At 62.7% G+C, this 17,126-nt stretch overlaps 3 protein-coding genes across 5 annotated transcripts; 2 read left to right on the plus strand and 1 right to left on the minus strand.

Moving 5' to 3' along the window:
• Window positions 1-373: 373 nt before the first annotated feature.
• On the plus strand, window positions 374-1,920 carry NDUFA3 (NADH:ubiquinone oxidoreductase subunit A3). The gene is made up of 4 exons (XM_074937195.1): window positions 374-457; window positions 753-827; window positions 1,048-1,125; window positions 1,687-1,920. Exons 1-4 carry the CDS (start codon window positions 442-444, stop codon window positions 1,776-1,778), a joined length of 261 nt encoding a protein of 86 aa, XP_074793296.1. The 5' UTR covers window positions 374-441; the 3' UTR covers window positions 1,779-1,920.
• A 624-nt stretch (window positions 1,921-2,544) lies between these two features.
• On the minus strand, window positions 2,545-7,553 carry TFPT (TCF3 fusion partner). 3 transcript variants are annotated; one of them, XM_074937062.1, is made up of 6 exons: window positions 7,420-7,553; window positions 6,198-6,444; window positions 4,021-4,091; window positions 3,608-3,677; window positions 3,202-3,441; window positions 2,545-3,032 (listed from the first exon to the last, which is right to left on the minus strand). In XM_074937062.1, exons 2-6 carry the CDS (start codon window positions 6,435-6,437, stop codon window positions 2,904-2,906), a joined length of 750 nt encoding a protein of 249 aa, XP_074793163.1. In that variant the 5' UTR covers window positions 6,438-6,444; window positions 7,420-7,553; the 3' UTR covers window positions 2,545-2,903. The 3 variants fall into 3 exon arrangements, with proteins under 3 accessions (XP_074793163.1, XP_074793164.1, XP_074793165.1); XM_074937063.1 differs by having other exon boundaries at window positions 6,198-6,441; window positions 7,420-7,507; XM_074937064.1 differs by having other exon boundaries at window positions 6,198-6,441; window positions 7,389-7,423.
• On the plus strand, window positions 7,485-15,700 carry PRPF31 (pre-mRNA processing factor 31). The gene is made up of 14 exons (XM_074937060.1): window positions 7,485-7,612; window positions 8,107-8,286; window positions 8,605-8,665; window positions 8,968-9,051; window positions 9,848-9,945; window positions 10,581-10,687; window positions 11,227-11,396; window positions 11,512-11,669; window positions 12,673-12,762; window positions 12,986-13,113; window positions 13,451-13,523; window positions 13,960-14,088; window positions 14,518-14,616; window positions 15,049-15,700. Exons 2-14 carry the CDS (start codon window positions 8,116-8,118, stop codon window positions 15,175-15,177), a joined length of 1,497 nt encoding a protein of 498 aa, XP_074793161.1. The 5' UTR covers window positions 7,485-7,612; window positions 8,107-8,115; the 3' UTR covers window positions 15,178-15,700.
• Window positions 15,701-17,126: the final 1,426 nt, after the last annotated feature.

The following is a 17,126-nucleotide window of genomic DNA, read 5'->3' on the forward strand; positions in this document are numbered from 1 at the left end:
GGGGTTCCCTCTGTGGTGTGGGGCGATGGGGTGGCTGGCAGGGGCACTCAGCTGCCTCTGCTGTGGGGTCTGGGGGTTTCTGGGATCCTCTCAGCCCCCCCAAACTTCCAGCCCCCCCATCCCACCGGGGAAGGGGGCCTCAGGACTGCCTCAGCTCTCCTCCCCCGCCCCATGCCCCACCCCTCAAATCGGAGTCTGGAGCGCAGATGCCCCCAAGAGCTGTTATTGGGGTTCAGGTTTCGGGGTGGGGGGGGGGAGAACCCAGGAGTCCTGGCTCCCGTCCCAGAGCCAGGGCTAGCGGTTACGGAGGTGGGGGGAGGGCTGGGAGCCAGGACTCCTGGGTTCTCTCCCCGGGGGTGGGCGGGGCCAGCGGCCCCGCACTACAAGTCCCAGGCTGCCCGGCCCGGCCCGCGGTTTCCTTCCTGTGCGGCGGGAGCGAAGATGGCGGTGCTGAGCAGTGAGCGTCTCCTTCAGGGGGTGCCCCAGCTGGGAGGGAGGGAGGGGGGATCTGCGGTGGGGGGGCTGCCCCAGCTGGGGGCGAGGGGGGATCTGTGCTGGGGGGCGGGCTGCCCCAGCTGGGGGCGAGGGGGGATCTGCGGTGGGGGGGCTGCCCCAGCTGGGGGGGGCTGCCCCAGCGGGGGGGGGAGGGGGATCTGTGCTGGGGGGGGCTGCCCCAGCTGGGGGCGAGGGGGGATCTGTGCTGGGGGGGACATTAACCCTTCACGCTCCGCTCTCCCCCCTGCCCCCCCCAGAGATCGGCGCCTTCCTGAAGGACGCCTGGGCCAAGGAGCCCGTCATCACCGTCGCCTTCGCCATCGGCATCCTGGGTGAGTCGCCCCCACACCTCGGACGGGGGGGAGCCCCCTGCCCCGCTCTTACACAGCGCCCCCTAGTGCTGCAAGGGGGCTGGCACTGACTGCCAGGGGAGAGCGCCCCCCGCCGAGCCCCACACGCTGTTCCCCGCAGCCCAGCGCCCCCTACTGAGCCCCTGCGCGCCCCGGCGTCCGTGGGGCTGCGCTGACGCTGTCCGTGTCTCTCTGCCTGCAGCCACGGTGGCGCCCCTGCTCAGCCCCTACACGAAGTTCTCCGGCATGATCAACCGAGCGACGCCCTACGTCTACCCAGGTGAGGGCTCCCGGCCATGCCGCCCCCCGCGGGGCCTGGCCCCCCTCATCCCTAGCTGAGAGAGAGGTGCCAGGCGCTGCACTGGGGCATCAGGCCTAGCCCTGACTGCCAGGGGAGAGCGCCCCCTGCTGACCCTCCCCACTCCCTGCAGCACAGCGCCCCCAAGCGCTGCCCTGGAGCAATGGGGCAATGCACTGACTGCTGGGGGAGAACGCCCCATCCCACGCCCTGCAGCACAGCACCCCCTAGCACTGCCCCGGGGCAATGGGGCTAGCACTGACTGCCAGGGGAGAGCGCCCCCTACTGTGGGCCTCTCTTCCCCACACCAGGGCAGCTGGATCAAGTCTCAGCTGGCTGGTTCCCCTGGCCAATCCTCATGGCAGCATCACAGTGCACCTTAGGCAGCGGGTAGCAGCTAGGCTGATGGCCGTGGGGTGCTGACCCCTGAGGGAGGGGGGTGAGCCCCAGCTGACTCAGTGCAGGGGTGGCTTTAACCCCTTCACCTCTGCACTGTCCCCTGGGGAGAGCCCCCTCCCCTAAGCCGCCTCCGCCTCTCTCTAGTGCCTGTGCGAGATGACGGCAAGATGCCCAACATCCCCTCCCACCCGTGTGACAAGGAGGGGCCCAACCTGGACTGGCTGAAGAAGCTGTGACATGGCCGGGGCCCTGATGCGCTGGCTGCAGAGGGAGCCTTCCCCCTGGGCTGGGTCAGCGCACTGCCCCCTGCTGGCTACAGGGGGGTGTGGTTCTCTCTGCCTCCCCCCATGGATGTAATAAAGGTTTTGACTTACGGAACCAGCCTGTGTGTGTGTTAGTCTGTCCCTGGTGCCCCCTGCTGGCAGGATGGAGCCCTGCTGGCTGTGTGAGATAGTGACACTGGCGCCCCCTGCTGGCTGTTAGTGTGTAGCTGGCACCCCCTGCTGGAGGGACAGGGCTATGCTGCCTCTGTTAGTGTCACTGGTGCCCCCTACTGGAGGGATGGAGCCCTGCTGGCTCTTTGTGTGTCCCTGCCCCTGCTGGAGGGGGAGACCTGGAGCGTGCATAGCTGCTGCCCTCTACAGGAGGACATGGGAATTGCACTGACCAAGGGGACCATCTACACCTGGGGGGAGAGGCAGTGCCCTGTCCCAGTGCTCACTCGCTCCACCTACCCACAGATCACATAGTGTGAGGGGAGACATGGGGGAGACACAGGCCAGGGGGCCCAGTAGAGAATCAGGGACTAGAACACAGGCATCCCTGACTCCATTTATTATTCATTAGGGGGATAGCAACGATGGTCCCATCAACGCAGGGACCAGGGGGCTGTGCAAACAGCAAACAAAGACTAGACCCCACTCCCCTCCCGGAGTCAGGGAGAGAACCCAACTGTCCTATATCCCAGCCCTCCCTGCTCTAACCACTAAACCCCACTGCCCCCCCCGGACAGAACCCAGACATCCTGATCCCCTGCTCTAACTCAGTACAGCAAAGTTCACACAGTGTTTGTGCGCTTTGGCCCAGACCAATGTCTCTATTTCCTCATCACGAGACCTGCCCTGCTCTGCGGGGCTTTTAACCCTGAAAGACTCCGGCAGGAGTTTTACCCACCCTGGGAAACCTCCTTCTCCCCGCTGACTGGAGGCTCCCTACCCTGTCCCCGCTTAGCTGTCGGTCCCACAGCACAGGGGCCTGGTGTACAGGGGGTTAACCCCCCCAGTCCACAGGGAGAGACCGCACCCCTCCTGGTTTAACCCCTTGAGGGCTGGAGCCAGGGGCCTGCTCAGTTTCAGAAGGGTTCAGTCGAAATCAGCGCAGGCCCCGGGGCTGGAGAACTTGGGGTAATGGAGGAGTTTGTCCCGGGGCTGGGGCCAGCTGGAGCCAAGCACGGTGTCCTGGTCACAGGGGAACTCGTCCTCTTCTTTGAGCTGGAGGGGGGAAGAAAAGGGTCAGACCCACAAGCCCCGAGCCCATCTAGCCTGGTATCCTGCCCCTCACCCACATCAGCCCTATGGGCCCATCTAGCCTGGTATCCTGCCCCTCACCCACATCAGCCCCATCTAGCTACCTCCCAGGAGCAAGGGAAGTGACCGGTACCTGTGCAGGGAAGTCATCCATGGGGAGGAGGGCAGGAGCCAGCCGCCTGCCCCTCTGCTCCTTGTCCTCACGCCCATGCCGGCGACGCTTCTTCCCCGTGGGGGTCTCCGCCTGGGATGGGCTCTTGGGCTCTGGACCAGCTGGTGGGGGGCCAGGGAAGCGCCGGGGGGTCTCCTTCTCTGGAGGTTCGTTCTCGGTATTTCCTGGGGTGGGGGCTTCTGTGCTGGGGCTGCCTTCGTCCTGGGGACGGGGGGGGGGACACGACAGAGCCATTCAGTGGGCTCCCACCCAGGGCTCTCCGGAGTCGAGCAGGGCCACAGTAAAGGGCTGAATTCTCTTGACAGCTCCAAAACAGAATCTGCCCCACTCCAGGGAGGGATGCCCTAGTGGGGAGAGGGGCTCCTACCTCTAGGACAATGGTGAGCTGGCTCTGTCTATAGTCATCCCCATAGGAATCCAGGACCCTCATAAGGAATCTGTAGGGGGGACAAAGAGAGACACATTCTGACATCAGGGCCCCTTGGGGATGGGCACTGCCTGGACCAAGACTCACTGCATCATGCCGGGTGCTGCCCAGACCCAGACTCACAGAGATTGCGGCCCCGTCGCACCGGGCACTTCCCAGACTCACTGAGATTAGGCTCCCATCATGCCAGGTGCTGCCTGGCTGCAGAGTCACCGAAACTGGGGCCCCGTCGGGCTGGGTGCTGCCCAGACACAATGTCAGTGAGATCAGGGCCCCACTGGGCTGGGTGCTCCCTGGACAGAGAGTTGCTGAGGCTGTCGGGCTGGGCCCAGCTCCCGTCCCTGAGCTCTTACCTCCTCTCCTGCTTGAGCCGCCGTGTGATCTTCTGCACGTGGTGGAGTCGGTTCAACACCCTCTCGTTGACCTGGAGCCGGGGACACAGACGCATCAGGCCGGTAACTCACCCAGGCTGGAGCCTTCTCCCCCAGCACCTCCCGCCGCTGCCCAAGCCAAGGGGTCGCCCCCTGCATTAGATGCGTCCTGTGGGGGGTCCAGGGGTCGAGTGTTCCGCAGTGCACCCCTGTGTTCACACCCCACACCTGTGAGACTCAGACCAAAGCTTGAGAGCTGCTTTAGTGTGTCTCCTTTGCAGCATGAGATGAAAACAGGGATGTAAGGAATGGTTCCGAACGGAGACTGGTTAACCAGGCTGCTTTCGCTGTGTTATTAACCAGTGATTAACTTGCCCTAAGTTCTTCAGAGGTATGCATCTGACAAAGTGGGTTTTTTACCCACAAAAGCTTATGCCCAAATAAATCTGTTAGTCTTTAAGGTGCTACCGGACTCCTCGTTTTTGTGGATACAGACTAACACGGCTACCCCCTGATACTTGCCCTAAGTTATGAACTTCTTTGCTGTGAGAATTATCTATAAAACATACCATCGTACAGTCAGTGGAACAAGGAATTCACACAAGTGTGGTTCTTTCGGCTCTGGAGATCACTAATTAGGCTCCTGAACCCCTGAGGCTGGCATATCACTGCCTTCCACCCTAGTGTAATAAGCTTTGTACAAGGCATGGCTGGGGAGCTGAAAACTGTCTGCTTGTGAAGCAGTGATACCATGGCAAAAGGCACCTAGCAGCATTATGTGTAACGAGCTGAGATCCCGACGGACGCATTTCCCAGCTAAGTCTGGGGAGTGGCTAGGCTGGTTTCTCAAAGACAAGGGAGGCCCAGCCCGGTGGCAATGAAGCCGATGGGCCAGCACCGAGCAAGCAGCCAGTCTTGGGCAAGAAAGGGGAGCAGAGATAAAGGCCGGGTCTACACTACAGACCTATATCAGTATAACTACATCGCTCAGGGGTGTGTAAGCGCGTGTCTGCACCGGTTTGGTAGCGCCACCTCCCCGAGCGGCTGACAGTCCTGCACGACGTAGTTGGGTAGATGCAGTATCGGCACAGATGCCGTGACATTTCTGTCGACCGCTGCTTTCAGGAGCCATCCCACGCTGCCGGTACCATCGACACACCCCGAGGCACCAAGTGTGCGTGCCCGCAAACAATTGAATAACCACAGCGACCGCATGCTAACGTGAATGTGTAGCGTAAACGTGGCCTTAGCAAAGAAACAATGTGAGGTCTCCTTCCTCCACCAGCCCCCTCGGCTCTCAGCTGGAAAGGTTTGTCAAATGGGGGCTGACACTATACAAAGGAGGGACAAAGACCCCATGGGAGCTCCCTCTCTCCCTGCCCATCGCATTCGCCGCACCTGAGAGGACAAAGAAACCAGCCCTGCATTCGGCGGTGGGGGTCTTGGCCTACAGAATTCGGTCAGCTGGAAGCACACGGGGAGAGACTTTGCTTTTAATCTAACCTAGCTGAAGCAGGCACTAGAGAGCATTTTGATCCCTTCAAATCGCTCTCTCCTCATAGTTAATAAACTTGTTTCATCTACTCCAGGGTGCATAAGATAAAGCATCTGGTAACTTCACTTAGCACCGTGAGCTGGTGTATGTTGTTCCCTTAAAGGAATAGTGGAGGGAGTGTTTCTGGCCAGGAGAGGGCAGCGCAGCTGGGATTGGGGATGCGTCAGGGGGCACTCTGGGGTGTAATCAGGGCCGGTGAGAGCCGACTGGCTGGCCAGATGCAGCACACGAGCATCTGCAGGCAACCGGAATGCTGGGGGTGGGGCAGGTGAGGGGGCAGGGCCCAAGGCCCACTGAAGGGGGACAGTGGGTACCCTGGGTTGGTGGGGCAGGGACTGGTGGTTGTGAAGGAAGTGGGGTGGGATGGGGCTGGGCACGTGTGGGGTGATGACTTAGGTAGAAGGCTGGGCCATGGCTTGGGGCACTATGGACCAGGGGGGCAGGTGGTTTACAGGGCAGGGCCAGGCCATGGCCAATGGAGGGAGTGGCTCAGGGGGCGGAGCCAGGCTGTGGCCAGTGGCGGGGGGAGTGGCTCAGGGGGCGGAGCCAGCTTTGGTCCCCAGCCCTGTGTCCAGCTCCAGCCCCCGCAGCGCCCCCTCCCCACCTGCTCGATCTCCTTGCAGCGCCGGGCCAGGGCCTGAATCTTCCGGCGGCCCAGCTCACGCTGCCGCTGCTGGCTCTCCTCCTCCTCCTCGTCCTGCAGGTTGTCCCCGCTCAGCCCCCCGTCCACGAACTCCACCTCCGTCTCCAGCTCGCTCTCCAGGATGTTCCCCCCGAAGAGCGGGGGCAGCGCCAGCTCCGAGCCCGGGGGCACCGAGAACTCCTCGAAGCCCACCCCGGCCATGGCGCTGCTGGGGGTGGGGGGTGAGGGCAGTGATGAGATGGGGAGAGGGAAATGGGGAAAACGGGGTCTCCCCCACCAAGCACTAAGCTGTGACCCCCCACCACACACACACACACTTCTCTGCTGTTAACACCCCCCACTGGGGACCCACCCCCCCTTACACGGACCCATTTTCCCCTTCTGCTAACACCCCCCACCAGGGACATGACCCCCCCTTACAGGGACTGACCCCTCCTGCTGCCAATACCCCCCTCCCCGCCCACGGGGATCCCCCCCCTCGCTTCGCCGCCCCCCCTCCCCTCCCCCGCCCACGGGGATCCCCCCTCGCTTCGCCGCCCCCCCCTCCCCGGCCCACGGGGATCCCCCCCTCGCTTCGCCGCCCCCCCCTCCCCGGCCCACGGGGATCCCCCCCCTCGCTTCACACCCCTCCTCCCCTCCCCGGCCCACGGGGATCCCCCCCTCGCTTCGCCGCCCCCCCTCCCCTCCCCTCCCCCGCCCACGGGGATCCCCCCCCCTCGCTTCACACCCCCCCCGCCGATCCCCCCCCCCGCCCACGGGGATCCCCGCCCACGGGGATCCCCCCCTCCCCGGCCCACGGGGATCCCCCCCTCGCTTCACACCCCCCCCCGCGGATCCCCCCCTCGCTTCACACCCCTCCTCCCCTCCCCGGCCCACGGGGATCCCCCCCTCGCTTCACACCCCCCCCCCGCGGATCCCCCCCTCGCTTCACACCCCTCCTCCCCTCCCCGGCCCACGGGGATCCCCCCCTCGCTTCGCCGCCCCCCCTCCCCCGCCCACGGGGATCCCCCCCCCTCGCTTCACACCCCCCCCGCCGATCCCCCCCCCCGCCCACGGGGATCCCCCCCTCCCCGGCCCACGGGGATCCCCCCCTCGCTTCGCGCCCCCCCGCCCACGGGGATCCCCCCCTCGCTTCGCCGCCCCCCCCCTCACCTTCCCCCCGGGCCCCTTCTCCGACTCCTACCTGCGGGCGACGTCCCGTCCCGCAGGGGGCGGGGCCAAGCCGGACGCGCGCTGATGACGCCACGAAGGGGGCGGGCGGAGGTAGCGCGAGGCGGGCTCGTTAACGGGACCGGGGTGACGCCAGCGGCGCGGGCCGGAAGCGGGGACGTGACGCGCCGAGCGCGGAGACCGGGGAGTGGGAGGGGCGCGAGCAGGTAACGGGCAGCGCGCGGGGGCGGGGGCGGGGGGCGCAGATACGGGGGAGGAGAGGTGGGGCAGGCAGGGGCTGGGGGCAGGCAGGGGGAGGTGGGGCCCATGGGGAGGGAGGCGGGTGGGGTTGCAGGGGTGGGAGTGCAGTGGGGCGCAGATACAGTGAAGGGGGGCTGGGTGGGGGTGGGGGTGCAGTGGGGCACAGATACGGGAGAGCAGAGGTGGGGCAGGGGTTGGGGGCAGGCTGGGGGGAGGTGGGGCCCATGGGGGGGGGATGGGGTTGCAGGCAGGGAGGAGGGGTTGGGGGGCAGGGGGAGAGGTGGGTTCACAAAAGGAGGTCTGACTCCAGCCCTGCCGGGGCCCTGGGTGGGGTCGATAGGTGGCCAGTGGGGTGGGGTAACCCCGAGGGCAGAAGGTGTCTGGGTGGGGTGTGTGGTGAAGCCTCCCCCACTCCAGGCTCTGCTCACCTCCGCTCCCTGCTCTCCCCACGCTGCCCCAGACCTGAAGGATGTCTCTGGCGGACGAGCTGCTGGCCGACCTGGAGGAGGCGGCGGAGGAGGAGGAGAACTTTGTGGATGAGGAAGATGAGCCGGCCATTGAGGATGTGCAGGAGGAAATGCAGCTGGACCTCAGCGTCGACTCCGTCAAGAGCATCGCCAAGCTATGGGACAGCAAGATGGTGAGAGATGGGGCCTTTCCCCTCTAGGGGGGCACTGGTTCCCATCCAGTCCCCGGGCAGGGACTGGCTGGCTTGTGGGTGGGGCATGGGGCCTCTCTCTTCTAAGGGGTGCTGGCTCCAATCTGGCCCCAGGTCGGGGACAGGCTGGCTGGCTTGGGGGCGGTAAATGAAACATGGGGCCTCTTTTCTCTAATGCCATGCTGGGGCATTGGGGTCAGCCCTGACTCAGAGGGGAGAGCACCCCCTGCTGCCTCCCTTTCCCCCACTCACTTCACCTTTTCCAAGTACAGAAGAGCCTGCTGTGTTTTCTCTTGGCAGTTTGCGGAGATCATGGTGAAGATTGAGGAGTATATCAGCAAACAGTCGAAAGCCACAGAAGGTACCGGAGTGGGGGGGTGGGAGCGAAGCGAACCTCTCTGCTCTGACTGCAAAGGTGGTACCACCAGCACCCCAGCACCCCCTAGCACTGGGGTCAGCACTGTCTGTGTGGGGAGAGTGCCCCCTACTGAGCCCCCACCTTGCTCCCTGCAGCACGGCGCCCCTTACTGCCATACAGGGCATTGGGACCAGCCCTGACTCCTAGGGGAGAGCACCCCGTACTGAACCCTGCTCCCTGCAGCACTGCACCCCCTAGCGCCCCAGGCAGCCCCAGGGAGATCCTTATGTGCGTTCTCTCCGCAGTGATGGGGCCGGTGGAAGCGGCTCCGGAGTACCGAGTCATCGTCGATGCCAACAATCTGACGGTGGAGATCGAGAATGAATTGAGTGAGTGGCCCGCCTTGTGGCGGGCATTGCTAAAAGAGAAGCTTGTGGGGTGGGGGCGCAGAGTGTGTGTTGGGGGTACGGGAGGTGCCGTGCGAGGGACAGGCTCCATCTTCTTTGGATCGTGCTCCACCAAGGTTCTCCATGGCGAAGTCAGGGAAGTTCTCTGGCTTGCCTTGTGCAGGAGGTCACATCAGACGATCACAGGGGCCCCTTCCGTGAGCATACAGAGCACCCGCCCCAGCAGGGATGCGCTCCTGGCGTACACAGCTCTGCTCTCTGCCGTGTCCGTGGCTGGAGGAGGTCCCTGGCACACAGTCGGGCAAACAGAGTCTCCTTGCTCTGAGTCAGACTGAGTAACCAAAGCTTCTGATTTGGGACCTTCCGCTTGCGAGAGCAGAGAAGGGGAAGCAGAAGGGTTAATTCAGAAGGAAAGGGAGGTTGTGTGGCCTTGTGGTTAGAGCACCGCAGACTTGGGAGCTGGGTTTATTCCCAGCTGGGCTGCTGGGTGACCATTTCCCCCTCTCTGTGCCTCAGTTTCCCCATCTGTGAAAATGGGAACTGCTCTGCCCTTCTTTAAGGGCTGTGAGATTGAGTTTGTGAAATAGCCAGGTGGGGTAATCCCCAGCTCTTGTCTATGTGCAACCATACAGGGCCTGGCTGGGGACACGCAGCTGCTCTGGTGTGGTCTGGGGGCTTCTGTGACAGAAGACAGAGAGCCCCCAGATGATTTCTGGGTCTGCTCCCTAGTTAATAACAGGGGTCTCATCCCTTCCCCTCCCCCTTTGTGTCCGATCAGACATCATCCACAAATTCATCCGGGATAAATACTCCAAGCGATTCCCCGAGCTGGAGTCCCTGGTTCCCAACGCTCTGGATTACATCCGCACGGTCAAGGTGTGCGCTGTTCCTGCCTGCTGCTGCTATCTGTGGGGTAGGAGGGACAAGTGATGGGCAGTGCTGGGTGGAGGGGAGGGCAGATAAGGTGCTGGGGCTGGGCATAGGGTGGGGGGTGAAGGGCAGGAACTGAAGGGGTTGGGCAGGGGGGTGGGAAGCAAACAGTGAACATCCAGGTGCTTGGGGTGACCCAGACTTCTGTGTTGCTGGAGTTAAGTGGCGGCAGGACCGAGGGTCTGGCTGCCAGAGGGTGGGCACTGAAGGCCCAGATGGTTGGGGGGAAGCCAGGTGGGGTGGGCATTGAGGATCTGGGTGGTGATGGGGGGTGGGCACTGAGGGTCCAGGTGAGGGAGGTTGGGCACTGAAAAGCCAGACATGGGGGCAAACTGAGGGGGGCACCAGGGGTCTGGGTGATGTGGGGGGTAGCCAGGGTTGGGCAGGGGCAGCAGGCTCTGGCTGGCGACCTGCCATCTTCTGTTCTCTTCTCTCCTTCCCCCCCCCCCACCCCGCCCCGCCTTACAGTGCCCTTGGGGCTGGGGCTAGGCTGAGCAGCACCAGGGCTGTGTCCGTGTGTCTGTCCCAGCCCAGCTATCTCACTCTCACACACCGTGTTTGTCTGTGTCGTCCCTGTGCAGGAGCTGGGCAACAGCCTGGACAAGTGCAAGAACAACGAGAACGTGCAACAGATCCTGACGAACGCCACCATCATGGTGGTGAGCGTCACGGCCTCCACCACACAAGGGTACGCTGGGCTGCGGCCCCCCCACCCCTCTGATCCCTGCCCTGCCATGGGGGAGGGGCGGGACACCAGGCCGCAGGAGCCCCCATCCCCAGTTCCCCCACCTGCCACTGTAGTGGGGAGGCCTGCAGCGGATCTTGCCTCCTGTGTGGGCAGTGGAGCACTGGGCCCCTCCCAGGGACCTGACCCCTGAGCTGGAGGGCGGGGAGAGGCAGGACTCCTGGGTTCTATCCCTGGCTCCAGCTTTCAGTGGCTCCAGTCCCTGCTGCCCCTGAGCCTGCCCAGGCATAAGAGATCCCAGGGGGCTGCTTGTGAGATCTGGCAGGAGGAACCTTGGCCTGCCTTTCCCTTTTCCAGCCTATTTGTATGCTCTGCCCCAGAAGCAGCTGCATCTCAGTGGGAGGCACATGTGGGGGGGGGGGCGCTTGGGCTGGGCCCATTTGAGACATGGAATCACCTGCCCTGCGTCTGGGGGCCCCTGTCGGAGCCCAGGCCGGGGCATGAGGGTCACCCATCATTCTCCACCCCCCCCCCCAATGCAGGCAGCAGCTGACGGAGGAGGAGCTGGAACGCATCGAGGAAGCCTGTGACATGGCCCTGGAACTCAACCAATCAAAGCACCGCATCTACGAGTACGTAGAGTCCCGCATGTCCTTCATCGCCCCCAACCTGTCCATCATCGTCGGCGCTTCCACTGCTGCCAAGATCATGGGTGAGGGGCTGTGGGGCGCGGCGGGGGGGGCGGGGCCTCTCCCTGCTAGGGAGTGCTGGCTCCTATCCAGCCCAGGCAGACAGCAGGTGTCTAATGCTGCCCGTCCACCCTGCAGGCATCGCTGGCGGCCTCACCAACCTCTCAAAGATGCCAGCCTGTAACATCATGCTCCTGGGAGCCCAGCGCAAGACCCTGTCCGGCTTCTCCAGCACCTCGGTGCTGCCCCACACGGGGTACATCTACCACAGTGACATCGTGCAGTCGCTGCCCCCGGTACGGACCCTCTGTCCCCTCAGGTCCCAGCGCCACATCGCCTGGCCGCTCTAGTCCCCCCTCCCCCCCCCACCCACACACCTGGCTTCCCCCCGCCTCCCCTCCGCTCTGTCCCCCCATACCCCGCACCCCAACGTTTCTCAGTGCTCGGAGTTCTTCCCGCCCCCTCCCAGCATCCTGATCCCAGTATCATGACAACCTTGTCTCCCCATCTATTCCCCCCCGACACACCACCACCCCCATCTTAGGACCCTGATGGTCATCTGCATTTTCCTGCTCTGTTCCCCTATATCCCAACCCCTGACTCCCCATCTGGTCCCCTTCTCCTCCTCTTCTCCCCCCTTCCCGATCCCAAGGCTCCTCTGCACCTCCCCGCTCTGTCCCTGCCCCCCCCCCCCCGGATCCCACACCCCAACATTTCTCAGTGCGTCTGAGCTCTTCCCAGCCAACGCCCCTCCACTCTATCCCCTCCTGCACCCCAATGTTTCTCATTGCCCCAAGCTCTTCCCCCACCCCCAGCGCCCCGATGCCCCTCCACTCTGTCCCTCTGGATCCCACACCCCGACGTTTCTCAGTGCCTCTGAGCTCTCCCCTCCCACCCAGTGCCCTGACGCCTGTCTTCCCATCGCTCCCCCCTTCCCCAGATCCCCGCATCCTGACAACCTTGTTTCCCCATCTGTTGTCCCCTTCCACCCTGATGCTCATTTGCATCTCCCCACTCTGTTCCCCCATATTTCAGCCCCTGACACCTGGCTCACCATCTGGTTCCCTTCTCCCCCCACACTCTGATGCCAGGGCCCCGAAGCTCCTCTGCATCTTCCCGCTTTGTCCCCTGGATCCCAGCGCCCCAATATTTCTCTGCGCTCTCACACACACCAGGTCCCAGCACCCTGACGTTCGTCTATATCTCCCTGCTCTGCCCATCCTCCCCGCATCCCGATGCCCCTGTGCTTCGTCCCCCAGGCTCTGTCTGCCAGCACCTTGACACCTCTCTCCCCAACAGGACCTGCGGAGGAAGGCGGCTCGTCTTGTTGCTGCAAAGTGCACACTGGCAGCTCGGGTTGACAGCTTCCATGAGAGCCCAGAGGGGAAGGTGGGTATCAAAAATATGAGGAGTGGGGTTTAGGGGTAAGAGCAGGGGGGCTGGAAGCTGGGACTTCTGGGTTCTCTCCCTGGCTCTAGGAGGAGAATGGGGTCTAGGGGTAAGAGCAGCCCCCTTCGTGTGTGTGATCTGGCCCCCTAGCTGTGCCCTCCCTGTGCGCAGGGGGGCGTGGCGACTGCCTGGCTAGTCCTCAGTGTCTCCCCTCCCCTGGCAGGTGGGTTACGACCTCAAGGAGGAGATTGAACGGAAGTTTGACAAATGGCAGGAGCCTCCCCCCGTGAAGCAGGTGAAGCCCCTGCCGGCCCCCCTGGATGGCCAGAGAAAGAAACGAGGAGGCCGCAGGTGAGAGGGGATTGAGTGGGGGCCTTCAGGGGGCTCTGGCTCCCATCTGGCACCAGCGGGGGGGCTGGCTGAGGGGCGTGGATAATGGGGCACAGAGCCTCTCCATGCTAGGGGGTGCTGGCTCCCATTTGGCACCAGGGCAGGCGCTGGCTGGCTCGGGGGGCAGGGAATGGGGCCCTGGGGCCTTTCCCCTCTAGAGGGCACCCCAGTCCCTTCCCAGAGCTGGGAGTAGAACCCAGGTGTCCCAGTCCCATAATTCAACCACACACCCCCCCCACCCCCCCACCCCGGGCGCCATGGTCAGTCCAGCACCAGTCCACCTGCCGTTCCCTCCCAGGTATCGGAAGATGAAGGAGCGACTGGGGCTCACGGAGATCCGGAAACAGGCCAACAGGATGAGCTTCGGGGAGGTGAGCAGCCTCCAACCTTCGTCCCCCTCCCCACAGAGATTCTATCCCTGGCTCTGGGAGGGGAGTGGGGGCTAGCGGTTAGAGCAGTGGGGGCTGGGAGCCAGGACTCCTGGGTTCTTTTCCCCCAGTTGTGGTTGTTCAGGTTGGTCTATGCATGAAGCAGTGTGTGAATGAAGGTCGGAGGTGAGCTGGCAGCTGCCCCTGGTGAATTCCTTGTGGATGCTGATTTTGGAGTTAATCCAGAGCCGCACTCTGTGCAGACCAACACTCGCCAGAGATGTGCAAGTTGTTCCCTACCCCCACCCCAAAATAGAACTTGTACCCCCCACTCCAAAGCAGGTACTTGGTGCTAGTCAGGGCCAGTCTCTAGGGTGCTTTGAGCTCTCACCACTTGCCTTCCCCGTGTGACTCCTGGAATCTGCCCCTGCCACCGCAGATCGAGGAAGACGCCTACCAAGAGGACTTGGGCTTCAGCCTGGGCCACCTGGGAAAGTCGGGCAGCGGCCGGGTGCGGCAGACGCAGGTCAACGAGGCTACCAAAGCCAGGATCTCAAAGACCTTACAGGTAGGTAGTGAGGGAGACGGGATGGAGTCATGCGGACCGGGTCCCCCCTCACGCCTTGGGGTCCCATAGTGCCATGACACTGGAGCTGATCCCACCGCCCCACCCCAGTGGCGGCCACTCTGTGCCAAGCAAGCATGGCACATCAGAGCCCTTCCTCCCATGAGGGACCAATAGAGACCCCCTCCTCTCAGGAGCAATGGGGTTCCCTTTCCCCACCACAGAGGCAGTCGGGCTCCCCCCAGTACTTGCCCACTGAGAGCTCCCCAGTCTGAGCGATGGCTCAGGTTCCCTGCAGACTTGAACTGTGTTTGAAACAAAGCCATGATTCCGATCGCAGCCCCGCTCCCTGCTGGCATTCCCCCTCCCAGTCTAGGTCGTCCCCCCTGTACCATCCTTATGCTAACCCCGCGTCCCTCCGTCCCCGCCCAGCGCACGCTCCAGAAGCAGAGCATGGTGTACGGCGGGAAATCAACAATCCGGGACCGCTCCTCAGGCACAGCCTCCAGCGTGGCCTTCACTCCACTCCAGGTAAGCCCCATGGCTGTCAGAGATCTGGGCTCGTGAAGGATGTGGCACCTCCAAGAGCAGTTGGGGAGGTGATATTGATGTGGTCTTTGACCCTCTCCTGCCCCGAATAGCCCTGCATGAATGAGGGGTAGGAAATTTCCCTCAAGTGGGTGTGGGGCGTTTCTGGTCCCTTCCTGAGGCAGCTGGCTACAGGCAGGTGGCAGACAAGGGATCTTTCAGCTCTTGTCCCAGCTGGAGAATTCTTTACTGATGTCTCCCATAAGGACCCCTTCCTGTCCTAAACTGACATGCAGTGCAGCTGTTAAAAGCCTACCACCCCAACACTGGGCAAAGGGTCCCTGTATAAACACCCCCCATGCCTCACCCCACAGGGGCCATGTCTCGGGATCAGGCGCGCATGGCAAATCCAAGTCCCCTGTCTCTCTGTCTCAGGGTCTGGAGATAGTTAACCCACAAGCAGCAGAGAAGAAGGTGGCGGAGGCCAATCAGAAATACTTCTCCAGCATGGCGGAGTTCCTAAAGGTGAAGAGCGAGAAAAGCGGCATCATGTCTAGCACATGAGCCTCTTCCCCACAGACTCTCCCCTCGCCCGGAGCCCTGCCACGCCAGGAAGCATCGGGGAACTTCTGGGGCTTTCACTCTAGCTCCCCCGCTCAGTGGGACTGGGCCCTTCCACCTCCCAGCTGCCAAGAAGCTGGGCAGAGCCAAGCATCTTTCTGTTCCCACGGGGACCCACACCTGAGCTCCACACAGGCTTGGGAGCTCTGAGGGTGTCTGGGGAGGGGTGCGAATTGTGTGGGGAGCCCTAGCCCTGTTCTCTGTATAAGGTGTGTGTGTGTGAGAGAGAGAGATCCTTGTTACCTGTATAAATTAGTGGGTGTGTGCATGAGACGAATGCAGAATGGCTGGTGCATCGATTTCTCAGTGCTCGTGTTGAAATCTCCCTTGGCTTGTGCCTGAGGGCAGAGGCAGGGAGCGGGCTGGCGAAAGGCGGGGTAGAGGGACGTTTTGTGGGAGCAAACGTGGGCTGAATTGGTGTCTCTCTTTTTAAACTTTGTTTTTTGGAAGAAATATAAACAGGCTGGAGGCGAGTATCTCTAGTTTTTGTCCGGGGCAATTCTCTGAAAGGGAGGGGGAAGGAATGCGTTATGAGGGAATTAGCACGCTCGTGGCAGCCCGTTGTGCAAGGTGTTGTCCAGCTACAGAGCAGCAGCGGCTGGGGGGCTCCGGGTGGGGTATGGGGTCCCTTTGTGCTAGGAGCTCTACATGTTTATGGCATGAGTGACCCTGCAGCCCCTCCCAGAGTGGCTGGACTCTGCAACGCTGGATGCTGCTCAACAGTCACTACGATGGAGGGGACCCTTGCATGGTGTGCTTAAACAGTCACTGAAATTGGGGCCCCAGTGTGGCAGCAAGAGTGACTGAGAGGATGAACCAGCAGGCTGGGTGCCTGACCTAAAAAGCTTAGTCTAAATAGCTCTAGAATAGGAGAAACTGAGGCCACGGGTGGATGCCACTTGGGGTGGCTGAGCTGGGACTACCAGGTCTCAGGAGCCCTGGGCCGGAGCCCTAGCCCACAGGGCCTTACCGGGGGCAGGGGAAATAAGAGTGGTGACCCACACCGCAGCTGCTGTTCTCCCTTGTCTTATACCTTTTTCTGGATCACTCCGATTTGCTTGTCTCCTTGCTGCCATGACCTGAGTGCAGGAATGGGTGTTCATCTGGCTGGCTCCTACCCCTAGCTCTGGGAAAGGAATGGGGGCTACTGGTTAGAATAGGGGGTATGGGAGTCCGGCTGGGGCCCCCTTTAGGGCAGGGAAGAGGCATCGGTCCTTGATGTTAGCCCCTGCCCCAGTCAACTGAGGCCTAGGCTCTCTTGGGGGTAGGTGCAGGGGCCCTGTCTTGTTCTGGGGGCCCTGGACCAGGCTGGGGCCGTCCCAGCCTAAGCACCATCATCCAGTCCTCTTGCAGGTGGGTGCTCTCCTGGGTACAGGGTCTGTCCCCATTGTGTGGAAACTCCACCACCCCCACATTCTGCTGCCCCAACCCCCTCCCAGGGGCTGGATCCCGCACACACACACACTGCTGCCCCAGTGCCGGGGGGTTCTTCAGGCCTAGGCTGCTCCAGGCTCCCCCCACCCTTGTTGGTTGGATTCCCTCGGGGGGCCAGGGTTCCCCTATGCTCCTCCCCCCCCATCCCCTGCTGCCTCGCTGGGGTCACTTTGCGCCCTGGCCGTGCTGGGGCCCAGCTGCCCTTTAGGGCCTGGGGCATATAACTCAATATTGCCCTTAGTACCCAGGGGGCGGGCCCTTCCTGTGCTCTTCAATCCTATTGGTCCCTAGGGGTTTGAGTGAGAACCTCAGTGGGCAATAGCTATCACCAATATGTTTTAAGTCCACCTCCTCGTTGCATGCTATTACTATTGGTCTGTCGTCCATCGTCTCAGCCAATCAGTGTCTGGCGAATCCATCAACCCGCCTCCCTCACTTCAGCTAATCGTTGCGATCGA

The sequence above is a fragment of the Natator depressus genome, chromosome 23, assembly GCF_965152275.1.
Source record: "Natator depressus isolate rNatDep1 chromosome 23, rNatDep2.hap1, whole genome shotgun sequence".
Classification (NCBI taxonomy): Eukaryota; Metazoa; Chordata; order Testudines; family Cheloniidae; genus Natator; species Natator depressus.